The 27,000-nt window shown below is 37.6% G+C and overlaps 1 protein-coding gene across 2 annotated transcripts in view; it reads left to right on the top strand.

Annotated features, from left to right (window-relative positions):
- CPQ (carboxypeptidase Q) overlaps positions 1–27,000 on the top strand; it is a 471,880-nt gene that overhangs the window by 93,427 nt on the left and 351,453 nt on the right. For both annotated transcript variants that reach the window (XM_010349382.3, XM_074386832.1), the window contains exon 2: positions 20,329–20,793. In XM_010349382.3, coding sequence (XP_010347684.1) covers positions 20,361–20,793 — 433 coding nt within the window. In that variant the 5' untranslated portion in view covers positions 20,329–20,360. The remainder of the gene's footprint in view (positions 1–20,328; positions 20,794–27,000) is intronic.

Below are 27,000 nucleotides of genomic sequence, written 5' to 3'. Positions count from 1 at the left end.
TGTGACTTTATAGGAAGTATATCCTGGATAGTCAGTACATATTATTTTTAGTTGGAGTTTAGTTTCCTAGGGAAATAAAAGTTTCATTTTTAAGAATAGACAATTATTTTGTACAAGTGATTTATGTCCACACAAAGTTCATGTTCTTTTATGTTTGAATTAAGACACTGTGTATGAGATGTCCCTGAACACTGGAAGTCTAAAGAGCATGGGTTTGGAGGTCAAAACTGGGTCCAGATTGCAGTTGTGATATGGACCACCTGTGAGAGCCTTAATTTTTTCATGTGTGAATGTAAATAATACCTATCTCATGGGATTAAAAGAGAAAATAATATAAGAAAGCATCTATTATATTATGTAACACATTAGAGCCTTTCAATAAAAGTTATTGGTTACTATTTTCAGCAGATCCAAACATTATGTCAATAAACTTCAATGGCACATATCTTCGGGATGGCACATTCTGTAGAGATATCTTAGGGACTACAGAGGACGATGATGAAGGGACTAAGGTAACAGTATCCAGACTCTCTGCCCCCCTTCCCAAGAAGCTCTGCTTATGTCTGTTTTATATCTAGGTCATCTGAGATTGTTTCATGGGGGAGAAAGCCTTCATAAGTGCTTTCAGTTAAGTTTATTAATTTTTCCCTCAAAGAACCATACTTTCAGCGTTGCATCTAAGAAATCTTTGTATATCCCAAGGTCATGAAGATTTTCTTCTAGAAGTTTTTATGATTCAGAGTTTTAAATGTAGGTGTATGATCAATTTTTTAGTTCATTTTTGTTTATGGTAAGAGGTGTGGTGTATTAGTTGGTTAGGACTACTATAAAGCACCACAGACTAAGTGACTTAAAAAATAGAAATAGATTTTTTTCACAATTCTTGAGGGTAGAAGTCTGAGATCTAGGTGTCAGCAGGGTTGGTTTCTTCTGAGGCCTCTCTCCTTGCCTTATAGATGGCCATCTTCTCCCTATGTCTTCATGTGGTTTCTTCTCTCTGCCTGTCTGTGTCCAAATTTCCTTTTCTTACAAAGACACCAGCCATACTGGATTAGGACCCACCCAAATGAACTCATTTTAACTTAATTACTTCTTTAAAGACTGTTTCCAAATGCAGTCATATTCTGAGCTACTGGGAGTTTGGACTTTAACATATGAATTTGGGGGGTACATAACTGAGCTCATAATTCATGGATTAAAGTGTTTTCTCCCATATGGATATTCAGTTGTACTAGTGCAGTTTGCTGCAAAGAACCTCCTTTCTCACTGAATTGCCTTTGTACCTTTCTCAAAAAACAGCTGTCCATATGAATATGGGATGATTTCTGGACTCTGTTTCATTCCACTGAACTATTTGTCTGTCTTTGCTCTTATATCATACTGTCTTGATTACTTTAGTTTTATAATATGTTTCAGAATTGATAAACTGTACTTCTCCAAAATGAAACATTTCTGCTCTTCAAAAGACACTGGTAAGGGAATGAAAGGACACGCTACAGATGGGGAGAATATTTGCAAAAAGTGGATCTGATATGGTACTGCTTATATCCAGAATAAAGAACTCTTAAGATATAAATAATAAGAAAGTAACCTAGTAAAAAAGGACAAGAGATTTGAACAGATACTTCACCAAAAAAGATATGTGACTAGCAAATAAGCACAGGAAAATATACTAACCATTATTAGTTATTAGAGAAATTAAAATAAAACCACAATGAGACACCAATACACACCTATTAGAACTATAAAAAGACTAACCATATCAAATGTTGGTGAACATACAGAGGAACTAGAACTCTCATACACTTTTGGTGGGAATGTAAACTGGTAAAACTACTTTGAAAAACAATTTGGCAGTTTAAAAAAGTTAAAAATACATTTACATGGTCCAGCCATTGTATTACTAGAAATGAAAGCATATGCCCGTACAAAGAGTACAAATAAATGTTTATATGAGTTTTTTTGTTATAGCCTCAAACTGGAAGCAACCCAAATCTCCAACAATAAGTGATTGGATAAATGAACTGTGTTATATCTACATTATTCAGCAATAAAAAAGAATAAACTATGAATGCTACCACATGAATGAATTGCAAAATAAATATGCTGAATGACAGAAGCTGGGCATAAAACATAGACATGCTAAATGATTCCATTTGTATCAAATTCTAGAACATGCAAACTAATGTACAATAACAGAAAGCAGATCAGTGGTTTCCTTGTGGCAGGGGTAGAAGGGTGGGAGGAAAGGAATACCAAGGGGCATGAAGGACCTTCTGGGGAGTGTTCCTTATTATATGTTCTTTATCTTAATGTATATTCATTCAGTTAAGGAACACAGGTTCATTATTTTAACTGCAATATTCTTATGGATGTAAACATATGTCAAAACTTATCAAATTATATATTTTAAATATGTGCAGTTTATTGTATATTAATGATATTTCAGTAAAGCTGCTTAAAAAGTTATTAAAAACATTTGGACCAAATATGAAAAATCAAAGACTAAAGTAAAAAATTACAAGATTGTTATTGATTGACGTTCAGGCCTATTAAAATTTCCCCTATCCCAGTGGCACTTGGACAACTATTTTTGTTGTATACTTTAGGAAGTATCCAATTCAGACGGGGGACAAAGAAGAGACTTTTCACAGTGCTTGCTGATCGCCCCAAAGTACAGCATGAAACCACCCAAATGCCAACACAAATTGAGAAAGGTTGACCTTTTTCTGTAGAGTTCAGGACCTTTGAATTAAATTGCATGTTCAGCTTTGGTTCTAGTTGCTAGAGGCAAATCTACGATTGGCTCCCCCCACTGGGTGTGAAATTCAGTAAAACCAGCCTTTGCACCTGCCTTTGTTAAAATCTGTACCTAAATTGTTTGGAACAAGAAAGAACAGTAACTAGAAGCAGATTTATTGCAGTCTGCACTTAGTTGTTTGGGTGACCTCTTTTTCCTGGTTTTCTGAGTTGATTAGACTTTGCTAATTGATGTTGTGTTAGGGGCGATAGCCCAGGCAGAGCCACGCTGTTCTGGACTTGGACTTGGTACAAGCATTCCTGGTGGTCAAGTCATGTATCTTCTAGTTTGGAAACAGACATTGGAACAGAACTATTGGAGCAGGATTGCAGGGCACTATGGTGGAGAAACTATAATGACTTTCAAAAACGTGGGCCAAGGTAATTTGGCTCTCTTTTCATTCCCATCTCTAAAAGAAAGAACCCACCAAAGTTCAGAGCATCTTAAACATTTTGAAGTCGTGACACTGAGTGTGAATAATTGGTGTCTGTGGGACTCGAAGGGTGAAAGCAGGGCTTACTAGTGCCTCTCATGATTTAACAGAGAAGAACCTGGGGGGAAAACCCTGTAGTCAGACATAAACATTTCAGCCGTATCTATTTTCAACCAGGGAATAATAGCAAATACCATGATGCTGTATAGTCACTTGCACTTAAACATGCTGTTTCACAGGTCCAAACCCATGTTCCACGCGGTAGTATTATAATAGTACCATGGAGACTATACAGTAGGATCCTGAAAGTCTTTTTACCCACCCTTTTCCATTTTGCTAAGCACTTGGTTAAATTAAAATTCCAAACAGTATTATTCAGAGATGGCATGGAACAGTGGGTTCTCAATTCTGACCCCCTATTCATCAAGCACACATAGGCCAGGCAATGCATTTAGCATTGGAGGTAACTGAGGTAAGGGATTGCCTCTGCCATCAATGAAACTTTGGTCTAGAGACAGAGACTGAGAAATAAACAGGCAATTCTCATGCAGAGTGCTACGTATAATGGAGAAAGTCCTTTTCTTTTTTTTTTTTTTTTTTTTTTTTTTGAGACGGAGTTTTGCTCTTGTTACCCAGGCTGGAGTGCAATGGCGCGATCTCGGCTCACCGCAACCTCCGCCTCCTGGGTTCAGGCAATTCTCCTGCCTCAGCCTCCTGAGTAGCTGGGATTATAGGCACGCGCCACCATGCCCAGCTAATTTTTTGTATTTTTAGTAGAGACGGGGTTTCACCATGTTGACCAGGATGGTCTTGATCTCTTGACCTCGTGATCCACCCGCCTCGGCCTCCCAAAGTGCTGGGATTACAGGCTTGAGCCACCGCGCCCGGCCGAGAAAGTCCTAAACAGAGTAATACTGGGATCTGTGGGAGCCCCTTTCAGTCCAAACCGTGCAGGTCAGACAAGCCTTCTCAAAAGGTGAATAAGAGCTACCTCCTCAAAGAAGCAGGGGGAAAGGCTTCTGTCTCTTACCACCACATGACAATGAGCAAATCACTTAAATTCTCTGAATCTCTCTTGGGAGAAATAACATCCTTTATTGGTTGCTTTCGAGGATTAAATCAGATGAGATATATTAAAGCACTTAGCCCAGTGCTTACTAGGGGAAAGGTCAATATTGGTTTTCATCCTTCCTTCCTTTTTTCCTCCCCTCCTACCTCCATCAAGTGGGGAGTGTGACTTCCTTAGCACACTACACAGAGGTGACTTTTGGAGGGTTTTTAGCCGTCATCTCTGTCACTTGGTGTTTATCTTCCTGCTTCTAGTTCATTAGGTCCTTTTCCTGCTGATGCTGGCTTGAACTGTGCTTATGTCTTTCATGTGCTTCATCAGGGGAAGTGGCTGGCCTTCTGAGCAACTGCTGGAGGTGGAGGGAAGATGGGAATCAAAGACAGCCTCTGTAGGGCGGTGTGGAACAGAGCAGCAGTGTGGCCCTGTGTGTGTGTCAGGGGCAGGCAGCAGCCATCATCTGTCCTCATGCCCTGCCTGTGTGGACCAGTGAGAAGAGAATGCATTAGTAACCAAGTGGAGAGGAGAGAGGGCTGAATGCTAAATGGAGAAAAAAATCATCTTCAAGTATAACTCACGTTTACTCTGGAGCTGTGTATCCTGCAAATAGTACAGTATTCCCACTCTTGGCCAGGCCCTAACTGATGTGGAAGCGAATGTTAGAACTGCCTTTAGGGGGCGCTCTGACCGGCCAGCGGCCAGCAGGCATTTGTGACGCAGGGAAGCATTGCAAAAAACTCCACGGCAAGCTGGGCAACCTTTGCTTTCTGTCGCTCTGTGTGTCCTTTTGTTTATTTTTCTGTGTATTCTCCCCTCCTAAGAAGACTGTGCTCTTTCCAAACCCAAATCACCTTCTTATGCTGCAAATGCATCTAACCTTCAGATTTTTTTTCCTGCACAGCTGTCACAACAAACTTCCCCTCATCTGCTACTAAATGTATCAGACACTGTTGTGCAGTCTGTGAGTTGCCGACTCATTACCCGAGGGCTTTCCAATAGAATCTGATGTTATCCAAAGCTTCTCATCTGTTTCAAAGGGTACAATTTCCTGCATTCTCTGGAGGGAAATCAAACACACTCCATTTAGGAAGTAGGACGGTCCTTCACAGATTTAGTAGACCTCAAGGCAATTATGGGCTGGTTATTCCCAACTTAGTGTTTCCTCACCTCATTTCCCATAACAGCGATTGGAGTGACCTGAAGATGGGCTTTTCGTCTTTCCAGTGAGACATCGGAAAATAAATCACAAGAATCAAGATAAGCTGTAGTACCTTAAATTTCCCTTTGTCCTCCTCCCAAGCCGTTTCTGGCACTCCATAGAGGAAACCAGTTCTCCTTTTCTCTTTTCCTTCTGTAGTGTGCACCTGGGCTTCAAGTATCCTTTTTTTTAAAGCCCATCCTCATCATCCTTTAAATTATACACCTACTCTCTTTTTAACAATTAGTCTTTGGACATAGAAATTGCTGGTGAAGAAAAATCTCTTTCAGCTGGTTCAGCTGGTTATCCATGCTGCTTCTTTTTTAGACGGACTCTGTTGCCCAGGCAGGAGTGCAGTGGTGCGATCTCAGCTCACTGCTGCCACCGCTTCCCAGGTTCAAGCGATCTCCTGCCTTTGCTTCCCAAATAGCTGGGATTACAGGCACACACCACCACGTCTGGCTAATTTTTAGTATTTTTAGTAGAGACAGGGTTTCACGTGTTGGCCAGGCTGATATCAAACTCCTGACCTCAGGTAATCCACCCACCTTGGCCTCACAAAGTGCTGGGATACCAGGCATGAACCACTGTGCCCGGCCCCCGGCTTCTTTATATTAGTTCTTTCCTCCCTTCTCACCTCCAGCCTGGGATGTAGTTTCCACCATGGTCTTTATTCCACACTCCAAATTCATCTCTCTTCAAGTGTCTTCCTAATTCCCTTTTTTAAAGTTACCTTTTAATTTCCTGCTGTCAAACATCTGCTATATCATCTTGCTTCCCCCACTTCCTAGAAAACTTGTTTTATGAGTGTTCTTTCTCCTCAGTATAATTTTCCTGGCTGTGCCCTTATGTAGTGCTACAATAGTTTTATTTTACATTGACTGATTAAGCACTTTGAATAATTGTTTTAGCTTCATTATGGCTAATCTATTTGGCTTAACACTTCTTTTTTTCAACTTTGATTAATGTTTGACCATTGGGACAGAGAGGAATCAGCACATTAATTTCCCCTTGACACCATGGAGAGCTGCTCTTTTTCCTGTGCAAGAGCCCGAAGCAACAGATGCTCTGTGTTCCTATTGCAGGGGAGCACACACTGTTGCAAGTAAGTATGTGTGTGTTCTCAGTCCGTGTTTGCTAATGATGCTGTGTGGCAGCCATTTCATAGCAGAGAGCAAATGTTAGGATTTAGGGAAAATTGTACCAGCACATCAGATTTTAAAACAGAATGGTGCATTTTTGTTGAGTTAACATTGTATAGCTAGATGGTGTTTTCTTTCTAAGCTCATGAAACTTAACAGCTGTTTAGTGAAGGAGTATTTTCATATATGTCTGTTTGACAGGTTTAATAGCAAATTTTGCAGTAAGTGACTTGCCGAACAGGCCTTCCTGGCTTGGGCTGTAACAAGAACAGTATTTGCAGCAAGATTCATTGAGGGTCTTTCTGCTTTTGTGTTTATGGGGTGGGAAAGCCTGACTAAAGTGAGGAAAACCGAAAGGTATGATCCAAAGGAAATTACTAATATCTCTACCAGAGTGTTCTTCAGAACTTATTATTAACTAGTTTAGGGGAAGATAACATGGGGAAAACATGCTGCTTAACAATAAAAACACATGGTACAGTCAGTCTACTGTAATCCTTTATTGCTTAATGGTAATTAAATCTATATATCTCCAGCTTTATAGTTTTCTGCAGCAGAATCTCTGAAAGTCTTCTGTACTTCATCTGATTCAAGGAAGCCTATATTCTCTCCCCTGCCTCTGGAATGGCTGCCATGCTTTGTAATAGCTTTTTAATATTGCCAGATAGAAGACAAATGCTGACTGGTTTTATTGGCAGAAATAAAGCACTTCTATTACTCTTATGTTGGGAGGATCCAAGTCTTGGGAAACTAGCACTTTATGAGGTTAGAATCGCATTTCCTTTATTTCCTTTTTTCAGTTCTCTCAGATCGTAGGACCTCAGAATCATTCATTCCTAGGGCTACCCACTTTGTATTTGGTTCCTAAGTGCATTTTTCATGATTTGTCTGTGCTTCTATTGATTGCATGTACTTAGTTATGACTGCTGATTGTGGGTGTGTGAATGTGTGACAGAATGACAGGTCTTAGACCCCTGTTCTCCAGGGCAGCCACCCTCATGGTCAGCCCAGCATCTTTAGATAACAAAAAGACCAAGAGCTGCTTCATATCCTCTTTGGATTTCAGTACAGATTTTGCAAGCCATGAATACAAAATTTGTCTAGAGTTCATAGTAGTTTCTGTTTCCTAGGGCTTTTTTTTTTTTTTTTTTTTTTTTTTAAGACAGGCTCTGGCTCCATTGCCCATGCTGGAATGCAGTGGCATGATCTCGGCTCAGTGCAGTCTTTGCCTCCTGTGCTCAAATGATCCTCACAGCTCAGCCTCCAGAGTAGTGGGACCTACAGGCACATGCTACCATGCCTGGCTAATTTTTTGGATTTTTTTGCAGGGGTAGATATGGGGTTTCACCATTGTTTCTTAAGCAGCATGTAAGGGAGCTTCATATTTATTTGCCGCAGTCCCATCATGATGCAGGTCAAAAGCAAGTTACATTCAGCTAGCTGTAGGACAAAGATGTCTCCTTTTGAACAGTAATAATTTAGGCTTTGTTATTTTATACTCTCAGGCAACTCGAAAGGGCTAAAAGAAAGGTGGAAAAAAGAATAGTAAAAAGTAAGTCCAGTTAATTTTCTAAGAAGGCAAACTAAAAACTTCTCACTTGTAAACAGTAAGATGTCAGGGACACAAAACGAGTTAGCCCATGTTGCTGGGATGAGGAGGGATAGTAGAGAAATGGCCACATCATGTATGAGAGTGTGGCCAGTAGGAGAAGAGGGGTCTACTTTCTCATCCAGAGCTCTTGAGATTCCCTCTAGGAAGGACTCAGCATACCATTTGCTCTGCTCCTGTCATCTCACTCACCTGCTATCACTGTAGTAACTCTGAGAACCAGTGAGACAAGAAAGAGAAATGTCATGAGCTGCCTCTGCACGGTTGTTGAATTCAACTCTCTTTCTTCAATAATCCTTCCCCCATGTTTCTATAATGGCCATATTTATTCAGGATGTCGTGTTCTGTAGCAGAGACATTTGAAATGAAGCTTTCTTATCATAGCTCTTAGGAAAAATAATGGCAAAACTATTGGATATAGGTGAATTCTAGTCCATTATGGTAGGAAAGGTGAGCCTAGAATGATCTTTTTTACCTATTTACAGTCTGATTCTAACAGGCAGACATAGTTCTTGTACACTACTATGTGATTATTTCCAGAAATATAAATGTGTTATTATATACATATTTTTAATGTTTAAACTTTTAAAAAATCAGATAGGTAGAACTTCCTCTTTCCTTTTTTTTTACTACTATAGAAGTGCAGAAATAATACAGAAAGAGTCTATTGTGCCCTTTACCTAGTTTCCCCAATGGAACATCTCTACAACTCTAGCAGAATGTTAAAACCAGGAAATTGCCATTGGAACAATCTATAGACTTTAGGCTTCAGCAGCTGTTTTTAGGTGAGACTTCCTAAGGATTTCAAACTCTATGGCTTTTTTCTTTTTTAAGCAAGTAGAACTGAGGGTGCAGTGGGAGCAAAGGGTCATGTCTGGTCTCTCTCTTTCTTTTCTGTATTGCCCTCTTATCCCCCATCATGTGAAAAATAGATACTAGAAAACTCATATCAAAAAGTACAGTCTGAATGCTTACTTTGCAAGGTAGTATGTTAGTTGCTCAGGAGGACATGAATGACTATAAGAAGAAATGGTTTTGTACTTTGGAATCATTTTGTTTGTCCAGAAAGATTTAGCTCAAGACAGTACCTATTTACTAAGCATGTGGGATGTATTCAGCACTGTTCTTTGGGTTATAAAGAGAGAACTATTCTTCAGTATAGAATGTACATTCACTTCTCCTCCCTATCATATGCCTGGTAGCTGTGTTTGAGCCTTTCAAAACTAATTCAGGTATCGCCTCCTATACTGCCTGCCTGTGTTCACATACTACTACTTTTAGTAGGTATACTAACTGTTGGTTCAATACTAGATCCCAGGGGTTCAAAGATGGATTCTACACATTCCCTACCCACAATGAGTTCACAGTTCAGTGGGAGAGAGAAACATTTAAGGAAGAAAATGCAGTAGAGTGTTATCAGAGGTATAAGTAGAGGTATGAGTAGGGTATGTCTTGAAGGCTTTGGGGTTTGAACAGAGGAGGAAAAAAATGAACATCTTTCGAAGGTAGATAACTGTTGTAACAAAGAGAACATATGGGAGAAGAGGAGGCTAGAGACAGGGAGGTCAGTTAAGAGATTATTTTGGTAGTTTATGTTGCAGTAAGATGATTTAAACCAAGGTAGAGAGGAAGATCTAGGGGAAGGGATGGGTTTGGGGGCTACTTAGGAGCTAGATTTAATAGCACTTACTGATTAACTGACAATAGTGTTGAAAAGAGAGCAAGGTATCCAAAATGGTCCCAGATGATGGGATGGTGGAAATGCCATGTGTTGAGAGTGAGAGTATGGGAGAAGAGCAGACTCTGGAGGAAAACTCATGAGAGGGGTGTGGATATACTGAGTTTGAGGTCTCTGTGGCATGTTCAAACTGAGAGAGCTCATTAACTTCTAGATGAGCGAGCTCCAATGATAGATAATGCCTTGGTATGAATGACTTTGCCAGTTAAAGTACGTAGCAGGACAATAAGGTCAAGGAGAAAACCTTAGGAATCACTAAAACTTAAAGGACAGATGGGGGAGTGGACTCTGCGGAAGACATTGAGAAGGATAGCAGAGTGAGGGAAAGAAGAGTGTTTGGAAAAGGAGAGGCAGTCAACAATGTAAAAGGTCTTAGATGTCAGGTATGATAGAAATTGAAGTATTTCTATTGGAGTTAGGGACAAAGGACATCCTTATTGACTCTTGTGAGTTCCCTTTCAGCTGGCTGGTTGCAGGAGACAGCAAAACAGTAGATCAAGTAGGGATTTTTAACTATGAAACAGTTAAGAGTATGGTATAAGGTGATTTAGTTAAGTGCTAACATGGAGTGTAAAGTGTAATTGATATAAATTATTTAAGAAAATCCATAATAAAATGTTAGAGCAGAAATATCACCCCATTTTTACATATAAAGAGAGTTTTCAAATAAATTGTCCAAGGTCATGCATCTAAAGAGGGACAGCCAGGACCAGGTCCCAGGTCTGTCTACTCCCTTTATAAAAGAAACTTGTGGATAGACTGTAGTTTAAAGGAGCAAATGAATGTCTGGTGCTGGAAAAGTGATTGTTAAAATGATGAATCAGAGCTGTACACTTCTATTGTGAAATACGACTACTTGTTAGATGAATTTATTTACTTATTCTGTAAATATTAGCAGATATTGTGCTATTTGTTTAGTATGCAAGGACAAATAAACTCATTCATTGTAGAGAACATGCTTGGTGAATTTTATAAAAGTAAAATCTTGTTGCCATTAAGTGATATAGTCCAGCAGGGTGACAGATGCAAAAATGGTAGCATACAATGTACTACTGAAAAAGCAGTGATATGTGTGCAGAAGTGTTTCAAATGAGTGATAATGAGGTTGTGAGCTAGGGAAGTGATGGTAAGAATGAAGAGGAGGGAAGTTAGTCAAGAAAGAATTTGAAGGCGGAATCACAGGCAGGGTTTGCCAAGTGTTCACCTGTTCTTCTGAGGGAAAAAGAATCCAGGGCTGGACACAGTGGCACACGCCTGTAATCCTAGCACTTTGAGAGGCCAAGGCGGGCGGATCACAAAGTCAGGAGTTTAAGACAAGTCTGACCAACATGGTGAAACTCTGTCTCTACTGAAAAAAAAAAAAAATTAGCCAGGCATGGTGGCATGTACCTGTAATCCCAGCTACTCAGGAGGCTGAGGTAGGAGAATTGCTTGAGCCCGGGAGGCAGAGATTGAGACTGCACCACTGCACTCCAGCCTGGGTGATGGAGCAAGTCTTCATCTCAAAAAAAAAAAAAAAAGAAAAGAAAAGAAAAAAAAGAATCCAAAATAAAAACCACAGCCATTTCTAACTTATTGACTAGGGTGGGGAATAAAGGAAGAGCAAGTTTGGAAAGGAAGATTCTGAGTTTGGTGTTGGATATTTAGAATTTCAGGTACTTTGGGAAATCTAGGTAGGCCATAGATAAGATTCTAACTACAGCATAGTCATAGGCCTTTCTTATGGTGTTAAGTAGTATAAACAATATATTTAATTATGGATCCCCAAGAAGCACTTAAAAGCAGTATATCAGTTGGAAATGTATTCAGATACATGGCACAGAAAATCTGACTAAGTGGCTGAAACAAATAGAGTTTATTTCCCCACATATAGGAAAGTTGGTGATGCTGGTGTTGGTTCAGCTGCTCAGGGATGGCAAGACCAGTTCTCTGGGACTTGCCATCATGCTTATAAATAGCTGATGCAGCTCTAGAAACATGACCACTTTCTTGTCATATGCTTCTGTTTGGGTCTCTTTGGGTAGAACTGGATCTCAGACCTCCTCTGGCCGGAAGGTTGGCAGGAAGAGTGGGAAGAAAATTGTTGAATTTACTTAAATACATACTTTCCCATCATATTAGACACAACTCCTCTTTTTGCCGAGGCGGGTGGATCACGAGGTCGAGAGATCGAGACCATCCTGGTCAACATGGTGAAACCCCGTCTCTACTAAAAATACAAAAAACTAGCTGGGCGTGGTGGCGCATGCCTGTAATCCCAGCTACTCAGGAGGCTGAGGCAGGAGAATTGCCTGAGCCCAGGAGGCGGAGGTTGCGGTAAGCCAAGATAGCACCATTGCACTCCAGCCTGGGTAACAAGAGTGAAACTCCATCTAAAAAAAAAAAAAAAACACAAAAAAAAAACAGATAATTTGTAATGACTCCTTTATTATCCTGAAATAAACATCATAGACAATCTGCTTATGTATATTTTTAAATAAATATATTATCCTAACTGTAATATAAAGGAACAATTAAAGGAAAGTAGTTTATAATTATTTCAAAATGTGAATTCTCAGACATGACTGCACTGGAAGACATAATGAAGAAGTCAAATTCTTGCATGGCGAATATGACAGCAACATATGTGTATGATACAAGGGTGTGGTAATGGTGTTTCCAGAACCACAGGCAGCATATTTGTTGGTGTTTTACTGAAAGGATGACCAATTTTTGGTAAAGTTTTGCACAAAACACAGCATAGTCTTCTCGTGATATACAAGATAGTTGTTTCTTGAAAGAGTCAACTTGCATCAAAACTGTGCCACAACAATTTTGTATTCATATACACAATAGAGTTATGTTCAAGGCCACGGTAATAGGTTTTTCACATTTAGAAAAGCTATATGGAATGTAGGAGAGTTCTTAGTACACAGATTGTCCCCCACATAACTGTATGTCTAGTGTCCCTGACCCCTGCCAACTAGTTACCAGTAGAATCTTGAAACCATTGTGACTAGTAAAAGCACTCTGCCCACATATTCAAAATGGCCCCTAGGGGCAGCGTCTTCCATATGGAGAACAACTGGCTTAGATTAATGGGACTGGACACTTTGTACTCCAAACAAAATGGAGGGTGGTTAGCAAGGAAAAGGGGGAATGGATGTTGAATAGAGAATTAAGTGTCTACCAATAGTAGGAACTGGGTTTTGCTTATGTTTGTATCTTTTCCTAAATTCTTGCAGAACTCCTTGCATATAGTGAGTTCTAATAAGCTTTCTTGAATGATAGAATGGCTAGTCGGAATGTAAGCTATGGGAAATGGAAACCCAGAATCATGTGAGCTCTGAATCTAATGAAGGCAAAAATCTTCCTTAAGATGCTTAAAGGGCTTCCTTAAGATGCTTAAATCAAGGAATGTTATCTGAAGTTGGGAAGTGAACTTTGGTGTGCCAGTGTCTGTGCTAGGATTTAGCACTTCTGATCTATCTACTATACACTCTAAGCTGAAGACTGAGGGTTAAATTATATCAGTGAATCCTGTTCAGAAATGGAAGATTTAGGGGAAATATTTAAGTTTCATGTAAGTAGTATATTCAATCTTTAGAAGAAAAGATACCTGGCACAATAAAAGATCAATAAAAATCTCAGGCTTTAAATCTTACTCCCTCTTTTAGCACATTCTCTTTCCACTGTGTTCTTTTCCACTTGTGTTTGTCTGTTCACTCTGGTATTTTTATCACAGCCTGAGACATTTTCAAATGATAATTTTTAGGAGAAATATTTAGAAATAGAAGCAAAGGGCTTTGTTTTGTTTCCTCAAAATATAAACCTATTATTAGAATATAATTCATGGTATGAGAAATGTAGGCTTTGCTTGAGTTTGCTTCCAGATTTAAGTAGAAAAGAGAGAAAATGACACTATAAAGAATTTTATCTCTTTTTTGTGAAAAAGATAATCTAACTATGGATTGCGAAGACAATATATGAAAATCAAATCTTTTTCAAACAGTGCTCTAGAGTTGCTTTTGAATATATAATGCCTGAATGCAAAAGCATGATACAGCATGGGTTTAAAAAAAATAGTTGTTTAACATTTTGAAGGGTATAACATTTGATAGTTTCATACTTTGAATTCAAGCAAAGGAACAATAACTTTAACCTTTTGTGTATAAGAATAAAGAACACTAAAAAATGTTGTGCAGTTTAAGTTTAGACATTTCAAATAGTCCTCTAATTACTTGAGAGATCACTAGAGTTTTTTTTGTCAATTAGTTTTTTTGTCAATTAGTTTTGTCAAGTAGTATTTTAGGGATTTTAAATGGAAGAAAATCTTAAGTGTCTTTGTAAATGAATTGCATCTTTTGTAGGCACAGATAACTTTCACAGCTTTATATTCATCCCCATGGCAGCTTTACAATATGTGGCCTATGGAGAAAATGGCAAGTAGGTAGATGATGAGTAGGGGAAAATGGTGGTAGGTGTAGCAGCAGTAGGAAAGAAGTATTCCCCAAGGCTTGCCTAAAAACATCTACTTGGTGAAGCTCCAAACTTTATGAAACAAAATGCCCTAGAATGCTGCAATAGGAGACACAATTTACCACCCCCTCATGCAGCCAGGAGAAGGAAGGAAGGTTGAGAGGAAGAAAGGGAAGGGGAAAGGGGAGTAAGGAAAATTCCTCTAATCTTCACTACCCCCTGTCTCCTTAGCACAGAGAATTCACCCATTGCCACATCAATTCCGGTAGTCCCTCTAGAAAGAGTACCATTCCCTCTTCTCTGCCTCCTGAGCCATTTCCTAAGGCTGCCTTCAGATGTTATATCTTCTCTGTAGCTTTTCAGCATTCCTTTTGTTCTTCTTTTTGTTTTCATGGTACTCTATGCATGAGAATGTTTGAGTATAGTGTGTGTGTGTGTGTGTGTGTGTATATATATATATATATAGATATATATAGATATATAATTATAGTTATTTGCCTCTGAGACTGCATTTGGGTATTCCTCATTCAGTTTCTATTTCATATAAATGTATACAGTTTCCTATAAGAAACACAGTTTGTAATCCTCCAGGAAGTCTGTGTCAGTCAGTCAAATCACCTGGTTGATTAGTTTCTGGTATATCTGCTGCCTGGGAATCAAAACACAGGTCTTGATTAACTTTCTACAAAGCAAGGATGTGGACTAGGGATCACTAAGGTCTCCTATATCTCCACAATGGTGTCATTATATGATTCTAATCCATCACTAGGAATGTATTGTGAAATAGTTAATTACTGTTTTCGGAATGCTTAGAGAACTTTTAATGAGAAGTAGGTATTTGTGGTTAGTGCTAATGAATAAATGTCTTATGAACCTCTTTTGTTTGTAACAACCACACATTGGAAAAAATGAACTTTCAAGAATAAATAGCAATCTGGTGAAATTTGTTTACTACTTAACACAATTTAGCTTTTAAAAACAAGAATCAGTATAGTATCTTTAGAAACCAGGACTCTGTGCATGTAAATATTTGCAGTAAAGGAAAGCAGCAGCAGTGTATAGTTTTCATAATTTTTCAAAATGTTTTAAATATGATAGCAACTTTTTACTCTTACATCTTAGCCGTGAAGGAGGCAAGGCCAGCATTCTTTTACCCTAGGGAAGCTAAGACTTAGAGAGATTAAAAGCTCATTTATTTCTTAAATAAAAATGTATTGAGTGCCTATATTTGAATATAACAAATGAAGGTGCAGTGGTGAGTAATTTACCCTACTTGACTTTCATAGTAGGGAAGACAGATTTATAAACAAACATATTATCTGATAACATAGTTAATTATGGTAGAAGCACAGAAGATGGTGCAGATAACTCTGAGGTGTTGTTTAGTGAGCCTTTACAGAAGAGGTGGTTTTTCAATCATTTTCGTTAAAGAATAAGTGGAGGCATTTGCCAGATGAAGGGGAGGAGGTGAGCAGAAGGGTCTTGAAATTAAAAGAGAATGAACATATGTAAAGACTCAGAGTTATGAAAGAGCCTGCATATTTGAAGAACTGCAGGTTCAATGCAGCCATAGCATTCTCATCCAATGTAAATATAAACACAAATATGCAATTAAAATTTTTCTAATAGCTATATTACAGAATAAAAAGAGACAGGTAAAATCAATGATGACACATTTTATTTAACCCAGTATATCTGAAATATTTATGTTTTTTCAACTTAAGCCTTTAAAATCAAATCAGGTGAATATTTTACACTTATAAAATATTTCAATTTGTCTTCTTTCTTTTCCTTCTTCTTCTTCATTTTTTTTTAAGAGACTGGATCTCACTATATTGCCCAGGCTGGTCTTCCTGCCTTAGTCTCCCAAAGTGCTGGGATTACAGGCATGAACCACTGCTCTCAGTCTAAAACATATCAATTTGGACTAGACACATTTCAAGGGCTCAATATATATAAGCTTAGCAAAGTATGTGTGTGTATGTCTGTCAGAGAGAGAAAGAGAATGAGAATGAAAATGTGTGTGCTCTAGATGGAGAGGAGGATAAACAAGGTTGGAGTAGTTGTTGAAGTCATATTTTTAAAGGCTTTGCATACTGGCTTATTTTAGAATGTTTTCTTATAATTTAATAGTTTATGATTGTGCTTCTCATATTATCTGTGGTGAAGGAACAGTTTTAAAAACTTTGAATTTGTTACAGACTAATGCTTTTGCAAAATAACAAATTAAAAAAGTGAAATTAAAAAATATACAAAGAGAAGCACTATTTTTTAATCATTAAATTTAACAGATGTTGTCATAGTTTATTTTGTGCTGCTATAACAGAATACCGCAGACTGGATAGTTTATAACTAACAGTAATCTATTGGTTTATAATTCTAGAGGCTAGAAAGTCCAAGATTGAAGGGCCACATCTGGTGAGGGTGTTTTAGCTGCATCAAAACTTTGTAAAAGGCCTTACACGGTGGAAGGGCAAGAGAGGGAGAGAGAAAAGCAAGAGGAGGTAAATTCATTCCCATGATAAAGAAATCATTCCCTCAAGAATGGCATTTGTCTATTCATGAGAGCAAAGCCATCATGATCTAAACACCTCTTAAAAGTCCCATCTTTCAAGACCATTACAATAGCAATTAAATTTCAACATGAATTTGGAGCGACAAAGGTTAAACCCACGGTATTCTCCCCGGCGTGTTTTTCTTACATACAAAACACATTTATTTCATCCCAATAGCTCCAAAGTCTTAATTCCTTCCGGCACCAACTCAAAAGTCCTGAGTCCAAAGTCTTGTCTAAATCTGACACAGGTAAGATGCAACACAATTCATTCAGAGACAAACTCCCCTCTAGTTGTAAGTCTGTGAAATTATGTAAGTTATCTATTTCCACAATACAATGATAGGTATAGCATAGACAGGTATAGCATAGATATTCCCATTCCAAATGGATAAATAGGCAAGAAAGGGATGACTGGTTCTAAGTAAGTCCAAAACCCAACAGGGCCAACAACAGTAAATCTTAAGGTTCAGAAATAATTTTCTTTGCCTCCATGCTGCCCTGTTTTCTATACACACTGGGCAGGGGTTGGGCCCCCAAGAATTTGGAGATCCCTGCACCTATGGCTTTGCTTGATAGTTGGAGTCTCATGCTTACAGCTCTCCTGGGTTGGCTTTCCATGCTGGTGTCTCTACAGTTCAGGAGTCTCAGGGGCGGTTCTCCCCCTACAGCTTCACTAGACATTGTTTTAGTGGGGACTGTCTGTGGCAGCTCTGCCCCTGCAGTAGATTTCTACCTGAATTCCCAGTCTGTCTGATACATTATTTAAAATCTAGGTGAAGGTAGCCATGCCTCCACAGCTTGTGAACTCTATGTACCTGCAGAATTGGCCCTGTGTGGACACCATTAAGACTTACTGCTTGTGCACTCAGGAGCAGAGGCCTTAGCTGCACATGTGCCTGCTCAAGCCATGGCTGGAGCCGCTTAAGGGCACTGCACCAGAATGTGGGGAACAGATATTTGGGGTCCCCTGGATGCCTCTTTGGAAACTTTGCCCTCAAGATTCTAGCTTGCCTCAAAGTTCCCTGAAGTGCATTTGGGGTCATTTTCTCATTGTCTTGATGAATAGCACCTGGCTCTTTTCTATCTACACGAATCTTTTTAGCAAATGGTTCCTTGGCCATACCCTTTCTTTGCACTCCTAAACACATATTTTTATTCTTTATTTGGCCAGGCTATGAATTTTCATAATCTTTATGTTCTGTTTCTTTTTAAATTATAAATTCTGTCTTTATTTCCTCTCATATTCTATTATATACATTTAAAAGAAGCCACATAGCTCCTTCAGTATTTTCCTTAGAAATTTCTTTCGTCAGATAATCTAGTTTATCACTCTTAAATTCTGCCTTCTGTTAAAGCCCTCAGGCATGGATACACTTCAGCCAAGTTCTTTGCCCCTTAATAACAAAGATGGCCTCTACTACAGTTTTCAATACATTGGTCTTCATTTTCATCTGAGACTTCATCAGAATTGTCTGTACTGTCCATATTTCTATTAGTATTCTGGTCTCAAATTTCTAAGAAGAATTACTCAAGTAATCGCTAAGAAGTTCCAGACTTTCTCTTAGCTTATCCCTTCTTCTGAGCCCTTCCCAGAATTGCCCTTAATACTCCATTCATTGTAATCTAGGCGTTTTCTAGTCTGCTCTTCCAGATTATTCTGGCCTTGCCCCATTACTCAATTTCAAAGCCGCTTCCACATTTTAAAATTATTTGTTATAGCAACCCACCTCTCTGGTACCAATGTGCGTGTGTGTGTGTGTGTGACTTTAACAGAATACTACAGAGTGATTTATAAAGAATGAAAATTTATTGGCTCATGATTCTGGAGGCTAAAGAGTCCAAGATAGAGGGGCCATATTTAGTGTGGGTCTTCTTGCCACATCATAACATGGCAGAAGGTATCACACAGAAGCAGGGCAAAGAGGGGATGAGAGAGATCAAAGGAGGCACAAACCCCTCCTGCAATAACGACATTAAAGCTTATTCATGAAGGTAGAGCCCTCATGCCCTGAATACCTTTTGAAAGTCCGACCTTATAATACCATCACAAAGGCAATTACATTTCAACGTGAGTTTTGGAGGTGACATTCAAATTATAGCAGACATACAGTTTATATAAAAGTATCTAAACAAGGGTTAGCCAATAGAACTTTCCGTCATGATAGGAATGTTCTGTTTATGCTGCTCAATATTATAGCCTTAGCCACATGTAGCTATTGAGTACTTGAAATGTGGCTATTGTGACTGAGAAAATAAATCCTTAGTTTGATTTAATTTTAGTTAATTTAAATTGAAGTGACCATATGAGACAATTGATTGCTATATTGGACAGTACTGAATACATTTACTCTTAATCTCTGTATTTACCTATCGTGTATTAGTGAAAAACAGTTTGTGGACTGGCATTGGCCCACAGACCATGCTTTGAGTAGCACTGGTTCAAACATGGACTCTAGATCTAGAAAGCCTTTGTGTGTCTTTGGCAAATTGCTTAATCTCTTGATGCCCCAGTTTCCTCATTTGTAAAATAAAGGTAATAATAAACTACCTCATAGAGTTGTTGTGAGGATTAAAGCACTAATGAATGTAGCATACTTAGCACAAGGTCTGACACGTAGCATGTACTATATAAATGTTTCCTGTTATCGTTATTATTGTATTTATTGTGTAGGTAGCAGATATCAAACAGTCAAATGGTAACAAAGCCCAGTCTTTTGATTAATTGTCTGCTTTTTGCAGTAGTTTAGCCTTCTTCATTTTAAAAATATACCACATTTTCTGGCATATAGTGGCTTTTAACAAGTATTTTTTGAACATAAGCATAAAGTACTTTTCAAGTACAGATGAAGAAGCAATTATTTTTCTGAAGGGGGGATTAGTAAAAGTATCGAGAAAAGATGACAGCTGAGAGGCCCTCAGTGGGTAAGTCTGACAGGCAAAGAGGAGAGAACACATCTGGCAGAGGGAGCATGGACACCCATTTGGATTATATTCTGTTTAGGAGACCGTACAGCAGGTAATACTGTCTTAGCTCTCTCACTGCTACCATCACTTCTTTCTCTCCTTCCCAGCTCTTTTCTTGATTTATTGTTTTAGCATATTTTAAACAGGATTATAGGTAACATGTGATTCTACAGTTTTAAGGAAGGTCAATCATTGCCTCTTTACTTGTCCATTTCTTGGAGTTATGGTGCCTGATTTGATGGTGGATGTTGGGCAGAGGTTGGGAAGAGAAGGGGAATGCTGCTTGAAAAGCAATCCCTGGGTTATGGACAGATAGCTGTGAGATTCTTTTCCCCTAAAACATAATATTTCTTATTTATGTAGATTATCATAACAAGAATACCAACTGGAAAAAAATGAAGTTCCTTATCTTCGCATATTTTGGTGGTGTTCACCTTTTATCCCTGTGCTCTGGCAAACATATATATAAGAATGGCATCTCTAAGAGGACTTTTCAAGAAATGAAAGAAGAAGTAGCTAGCTATGGAGATATTGCTAAAGCAATCATCAACCTTGCTGTTTATGGTAAAGCCCAGAACAGATCCTATGAGCGATTGGCACTTCTGGTTGATACTGTTGGACCCAGACTGAGTGGCTCCAAGAACCTAGAAAAAGCCATCCAAATTATGTACCAAAACCTACAGCAAGATGGGCTGGAGAATGTTCACCTGGAGCCAGTGAGAATACCCCACTGGGAGAGGGGAGAAGAATCTGCTGTGATGCTGGAGCCAAGAACTCATAAGATAGCCATGCTGGGTCTTGGCAGCAGCATTGGGACTCCTCCAGAAGGTATTGTCTTTTCAGTTTGATTTGTATTTTATAAAACTAATGTCACTTGGTGTAATTGAGTATGATATGCATGATTCGTATAATTTGGATAATTTCCTATTCCATTGGCTTAATGAGTTCTCCACCCTTTTTTGTCCTCCCAGTTTTTACTTCTGTTTCTTTTCTGAAAGAAAACTGATCATGTTGGATCACTTTTTCAATGTAGGATCCATAGCCACTGGTCCATGATACTTGTCAGCCCTATCAGTCTGTAATTACTATCTAGTGAAGCATTAGCATCCTTCTGTAGAGAATTGAAATGTATATAAACAGGATACAAAAACTATGACTTCTTCCAAGTGGTCTCAGTGTGAATATTTTTTTATAATTAATGAAATAGAGAATACAACTTTGTACTCTGAATTGATTTAATTATTTTGATAGAAACTGAGGCTTTTAATGCAAGGAATTATCCAAGATTGAGTTCTGCCTTTACTGATAAGCACCCTAGATCAGCTTTATCAGATAATATACAGTAAATGCCCAGATCAGGGATGTATAACCAGTCATCAGGGAGCTATCAGTTCGCCTTGAATGTATCCTTGGGCTGATTTCCAGTGGCAGAAGAACGAATTTCTGTTCTTTTGACTTTCTTGAATGCCAAACAAAAGGCCCAGTGAAGTAGATTGTCAGTTTAAAACATTATTTATCAAAATATAATTCACGTACTACAATGTTCACTCATTTAGAATGTACAAGTGATTTTTAGTGTATTCACAGAGTTGTGCAGCCACCACATTCTAACTGTAGAACATTTTCATCACCACAAAAAGAAACTCTGTTACCATTTGCTGTCATTCTCCAGTCTACCTATATCCCAGCCCTAGGAAACCACTAATCTGCTTTCTGTCTTTGTGAATTTACTTATTCTGGGCATTTTACATGAATAATATACTATATGGTCTTTCCTGAATGGTTTTTTTTTTTTCATGTAGCATACTGTTATCCAGGTTCATCTATGTTGTAGCATGTTTTGATATTCCATTCTTTTTATTGCTGAATAATATTCCATTTTATGGATGTATCACATTTTATTTATCCATTCGTCAGTTGATGGACATTGAGATTGTTTTCACTGTTTAGATATTATGAATAGTGCTGCTATAAACATGCAATCACAAGGTTTTCATGTGAATATTTGTTTTCATTTCTCTTGGATATATACCCAGAGGTAGAATTGCTGAGTCATATAGCAGCTTTATGTTTAACTTTATGAGGTATTGCTAAACTGTTTTGTGACTGCACAGTTTTATGTTCCCACTGACAATATAGTATAATTTTTCCATATACTTGCCAACACTTGTTATTATCTGTCTTCTTGGTTATAGCTATTCTAGTGGGTGTAAAGTAGTATCTCATTGTGGTTTTGATTTGCATTTCCCTAATGACAAGTGATGTTGAGCATTCTTTCATGTTGTTACTCGCTATTTGTTTATCTTCTCTGGAGAAATGTGTATTCAAATTTTGCCCTGTTTTTAATTGGACTATTAGTTTTTTATTATAGAGTTTTAAAAGCTTTTTTATGTGCTGTGTATACAAGTTCCTTTTCATATATTTGATTTACTAATGTTCTCTCCCATTCTGAGGATTGTCTTTCCTCTTTCTTGATGGTAATATTTGCTACAGAAATATTCAAGTTTTGATTTCGTCCAACTAATTTATTTCTTTTGTTGCCTGTGCTTTTGGTGTCATAGCAAACCATTGCCTACACCATGGTCACAAACATTTACTACTGTATTTTCTTCTAAGAATTTTATGGCTGCCATTCTTACATTTATATCTGTGAATTAATCGCATTAATTTCTGTATATGGTATAACGCTTTGGCTTTCTTTTTTTAAATGTGGTCATTCAGTTGTCTCAGCTTCATTTGTTGGAAAGGCTATTCTTTCTCCTTTAATTGGGTGCTATATTAATTGATTTTCAGATGTTAAATAAACCTTGCATTACTAGGATAAATCCCACTTGATTATGATACATAATCTTTTTTACATGATGTTTAATTCAGTTTGGTAGTATTTTGCTTAGTATTTTGTATTTATATTCTTAGGGATATTGGCCTGTAGTTTCACTTTACTGTAATGTCTTTTTTTTTTTTTTTTTTTTTTGTATCAGGGTAAGACTGGCCTTATGAAATCAGTGGCAAAATATCACCTCATTTTCCATTCTTTGGAAGAGATTACAAATGACTGATGTTAATTCTTTAAATTTCTGGTAGAATTCACCAGTGAGGCCATCTCATTCAGGCTTTTCTTTGTGGGAAGATTTTTAATTATTAATTCTATTTCTTTACTTGTCTAATCAGATTTTTAGTTTCTTCTTGATTCAGTTTTAGTAGTTTGTGTCTTTTGAAAAACATATCTGTTTTAGCTAAGTCACTGTAATTTGTTGGTATACAGTTATTTATAGTATTTCTTATATATTTTTTTAAATGTTTGTAAGGATAGGGGTCTAAATCACTGCTGTCACTTGCTTTCAGACAGAAAAACTTTGTTTAGTTTTTTTCTAGCAGCAAATTCTCTATGCCTTTATGCATCTTTATCTATTTAACCTTCAGTTTTGAAAGATAGTTTTACTGGACATGAGATTCTTGGTTGACAGGTTTGTTTTTCTTTTCTTTTACTTTCAGCAGTTTGAATACATCATCCATCCCATGGCCTTAACATTCTGCTCCTCATTAACATTCAGTTCCTCATTATTTATGCAAATTTCTACAGCCAGCTTGGATTTCTCCTCAGAAAATAGGATTTTCTTTTCTATCACATTGTCAGGCTGCAAATTTTCCAAACTTTTAAGCTATGCTTCCCTTATAAAACTGAATGCATCTAACAGCACCCAAGTCACGTCTTGAATGCTTTGCTGCTTAGAAATTTCTTCTGCCAGATATCCTAATCGTGTCTCTCAAGTTCAAAGTTTCACAAATCTCTAGGGCAGGGGCAAAATGCCACCAGTCTCTTTGCTAAAACATAGCAATAGTCACCTTTGCTCCAACAAGTTCCTTATCTTCATCTGAGACCATCTCAGCCAGCACTTCATTGTCCATATTATTATCAACATTTTGGTTAAAGCCATTCAACAAGTCTCTACTTTCCCACATTTTCCTGTCTTATTCTGAGCTTTCCATACTGTTCCAACCTCTGCCTGTTACGCAGTTCCAAAGTTGCTTCCACGTTTTTGGGTATCTTTTCAGCAGCACCCCACTCTATTGGTACCAATTTACTGTATTATTCCATTTTCATGCTGCTGATAAAGACATACCAAAGACTGGACAATTTACAAAAAAAAAGAGGTTTACTAGACTTACAGTTCCACATGGCTGGGGAAGCCTCACAATCATGGTGGAAGGTAAAAGGCACGTCTCACATGGTGGCAGACAAGAGAAGAGAGCTTGTGCAGGGAAACTCCCTTTATTTAAATGATGAGATCTTGTGAGACTTACTATCACAAGAACAGCACAGGAAGGCCTGCCCCCATGATTCAGTTACCTCTCACCAGATCCCTCCCACAACACATGGAAATTCAAGATGGCATTTGGGTGGGGACACAGCCAAACTATATCATCATCTATGATATTTTCCTCTAGAGAGCCATTGCTATCGTTTCTATTTTTCCTTCTGATATTTCTATATGCATATGTATTTTATTTTACACATTGTGTTCACATTGCATATAGCTCATGTCCTTTTATCTTATATATCATGAACATTTACCACATACTAGTAAATTATCTTTTGAAATAAGTTTTAATGGTAACAAAATTTAAATATGCAATAATTAATATAAAGCCTTGTTATTGGAAACTAGATTATTTTCTTCTCTTTTTCTCTTCTTTTAAATAACATGGCTATAAAATCTTTTAATGTAGAATGAAATTTAGACTTTTAAAAGAATATTTTTGTTTTAATAAATAACATATAAAGGAGGAATTGTTGGTATATTCTATGAAGTTGTAGGAGAGTAGCAACAATTAGTTTTCAAACTGCTTCTATAGATGTAAAAAATGCCAATAAAATTCTTAGAAGCTGTTTTATCTCTTTATAGTTTTAGTCATTTAAAAATGTTCACACAATAGATGTATAAACATTATATACAATGTATGTTTTAATGATACAATGTAAATATATATTACTTTAAATTATTAATGTACATATAGACACATTTATATTCTTGATATATTTTATTAAATTGTTTTCCAGATTTTACACACCTATTCTCCTATTAGCAGTGTATCTTCAAAATCCTGCACCTTCACGTGCATGAATATTTCTCCCTAATGTCTGCCAATTTGATGGACCAAAAGTGATATTTTCATATTATTTTACTTTGCATTCCTTTGCTTATTGTTCAAGTTAATATTTTCATATGTTTATTGGAAATATGTTTTTCTTCTTTAAATTATTTGAGCATATTCCTTGCCTATTTTTTATTGCTTTGATGATATTCTAATTGATGAATAATAATTCATTACATACAAATTTTAATTGATTATCCTATTTGATTCAAATTGAGTTTTTTAAAATATGTTAAGATGGTTTACGTTGATATATCACCTTTTTCATTTTTTTAAAGCATGTTTGTTTTTTGAGGATGACTAGAATATAGTTAAGAGACTGCAAAATAGCAAATTTGACTAATTTTCACTCCCTCTCCCATATCAAAGTGCTCTAAGAAACAGTTCTTTAGACATGCTCTTGAATATGTACTTGCAAACTTAAGATCTCAGCCTAGCTATTGATGGATTTTGAGGTGCCTATATGGATTGGTACTTCTGGTTGTTTATGTCAAAGTGTGTCCCTTGTGACTTTTCTTTTTGAGAATAATGTAGGAGTGAGAGAAAGGACAGGTAGAGAGCACTAGATTGAGCTCAATGTGCAGAGTTGACTGGATAGTTAGTGTTCAGCTGTGGAGATTAACATCTCCTATACCTGGTTTAACCAGCTATGGATATCTTACAGGATTTTAAATGGTTTACAGAATCACTGGGTAAGCTAATGATGCAGACATTAAATTGAGCTTTTCTGAAATGAATTGGAGAATAATTCTTTGGAACCAGGCTACCAATATTGCTGTTGCCTTTCCTAGATTAAGCAATGGCCTTTGTCAGAAAGCTGTCACAGAAAATCTAGATTTTCATAATGGTGCTTGTCTCTGAAACAGCTGAAAACAGCCTCTGTCTAATTCCTGCTTTCCAGATCTTGTTCAAGTGCAAAAAATTGGTGACACTTAAATTACTTCTGGAACCCTAGCTGTAGAAAATCCCAGGAATGTAGTTCTTTGGTTTTTAGTCTTTTTAGCTCAGAAAAGCACATTCTGAGGAACTTGAATGGATATTGAATGCGAAGTGTCCGTATCTAACACAATACTCATTGTGTTCCTTAATCAACAATATGATATGGACTTTTTTGCATAAATAGACAAGAACAGATTGCCATTGGTTATATAGTACAGGTAACATCATCAATAGCATGTGGTCCTCTGTGGTTATAGAATTAGAATGAATTTAATAGGACAAAAAGGAATATAGAGCAAAATCGTGAAAGAGCGTATCTCAAGGAGCATTCTGATGGGTTCGAGGTAAATTGTTCTAGGCTGTTTGTCACATTTGCCTTATAAGTTAAAGTAGGTTCTCCTTCATTTTTTCTACCCTTTCCCTTTATCTGTTTTATATGCTTCTCTTTCCTAGACCTCATGTTATTTTTATTGTTTTGGTCTTGCTCTGTTGCCCAGGCTGGAGTGTAGCAGCACAGTCATGGTTCACTGCAGCCTCAGCCTCCCAAGCTCAAGCAGTCCTCCCATCTCAACCTATCAGCCACCACACCTGGCTAATTTTTAAATTGTTTTGTAGAGATGAGGTTTCACTATGTTGTCCAGGCTGGTCTGGAACTCGAACTCCTGGGCTCAAGTGATCTTCTTGCTTTGGCCTCCCAAAGTGCTGGGATTACAAGCATAAGCCACCATGCCCAGCCCCTAGACCTCATCTTATACACTGGCATTTCAAAGATTTTTATATTTTGTTTATAAACATTCTCCTTAAGTGATATGCTGCAATTCCATGGCGTTAAGTACCACCTTGTGCTTCAGCCACGTGGGGTCTATCTGCTCTTCCCTCAACATGTGAATACGCCTTGCCTTAAAAGCTGCTTCTTGGACTTTTGGCTAGCCTAACCTA

The sequence above is a fragment of the Saimiri boliviensis genome, chromosome 15, assembly GCF_048565385.1.
Source record: "Saimiri boliviensis isolate mSaiBol1 chromosome 15, mSaiBol1.pri, whole genome shotgun sequence".
NCBI lineage: Eukaryota > Metazoa > Chordata > Mammalia > Primates > Cebidae > Saimiri > Saimiri boliviensis.
The sequence above is the reverse complement of the archived record's forward strand: the minus strand, read 5'-3'. Positions and strand labels throughout refer to the sequence as shown.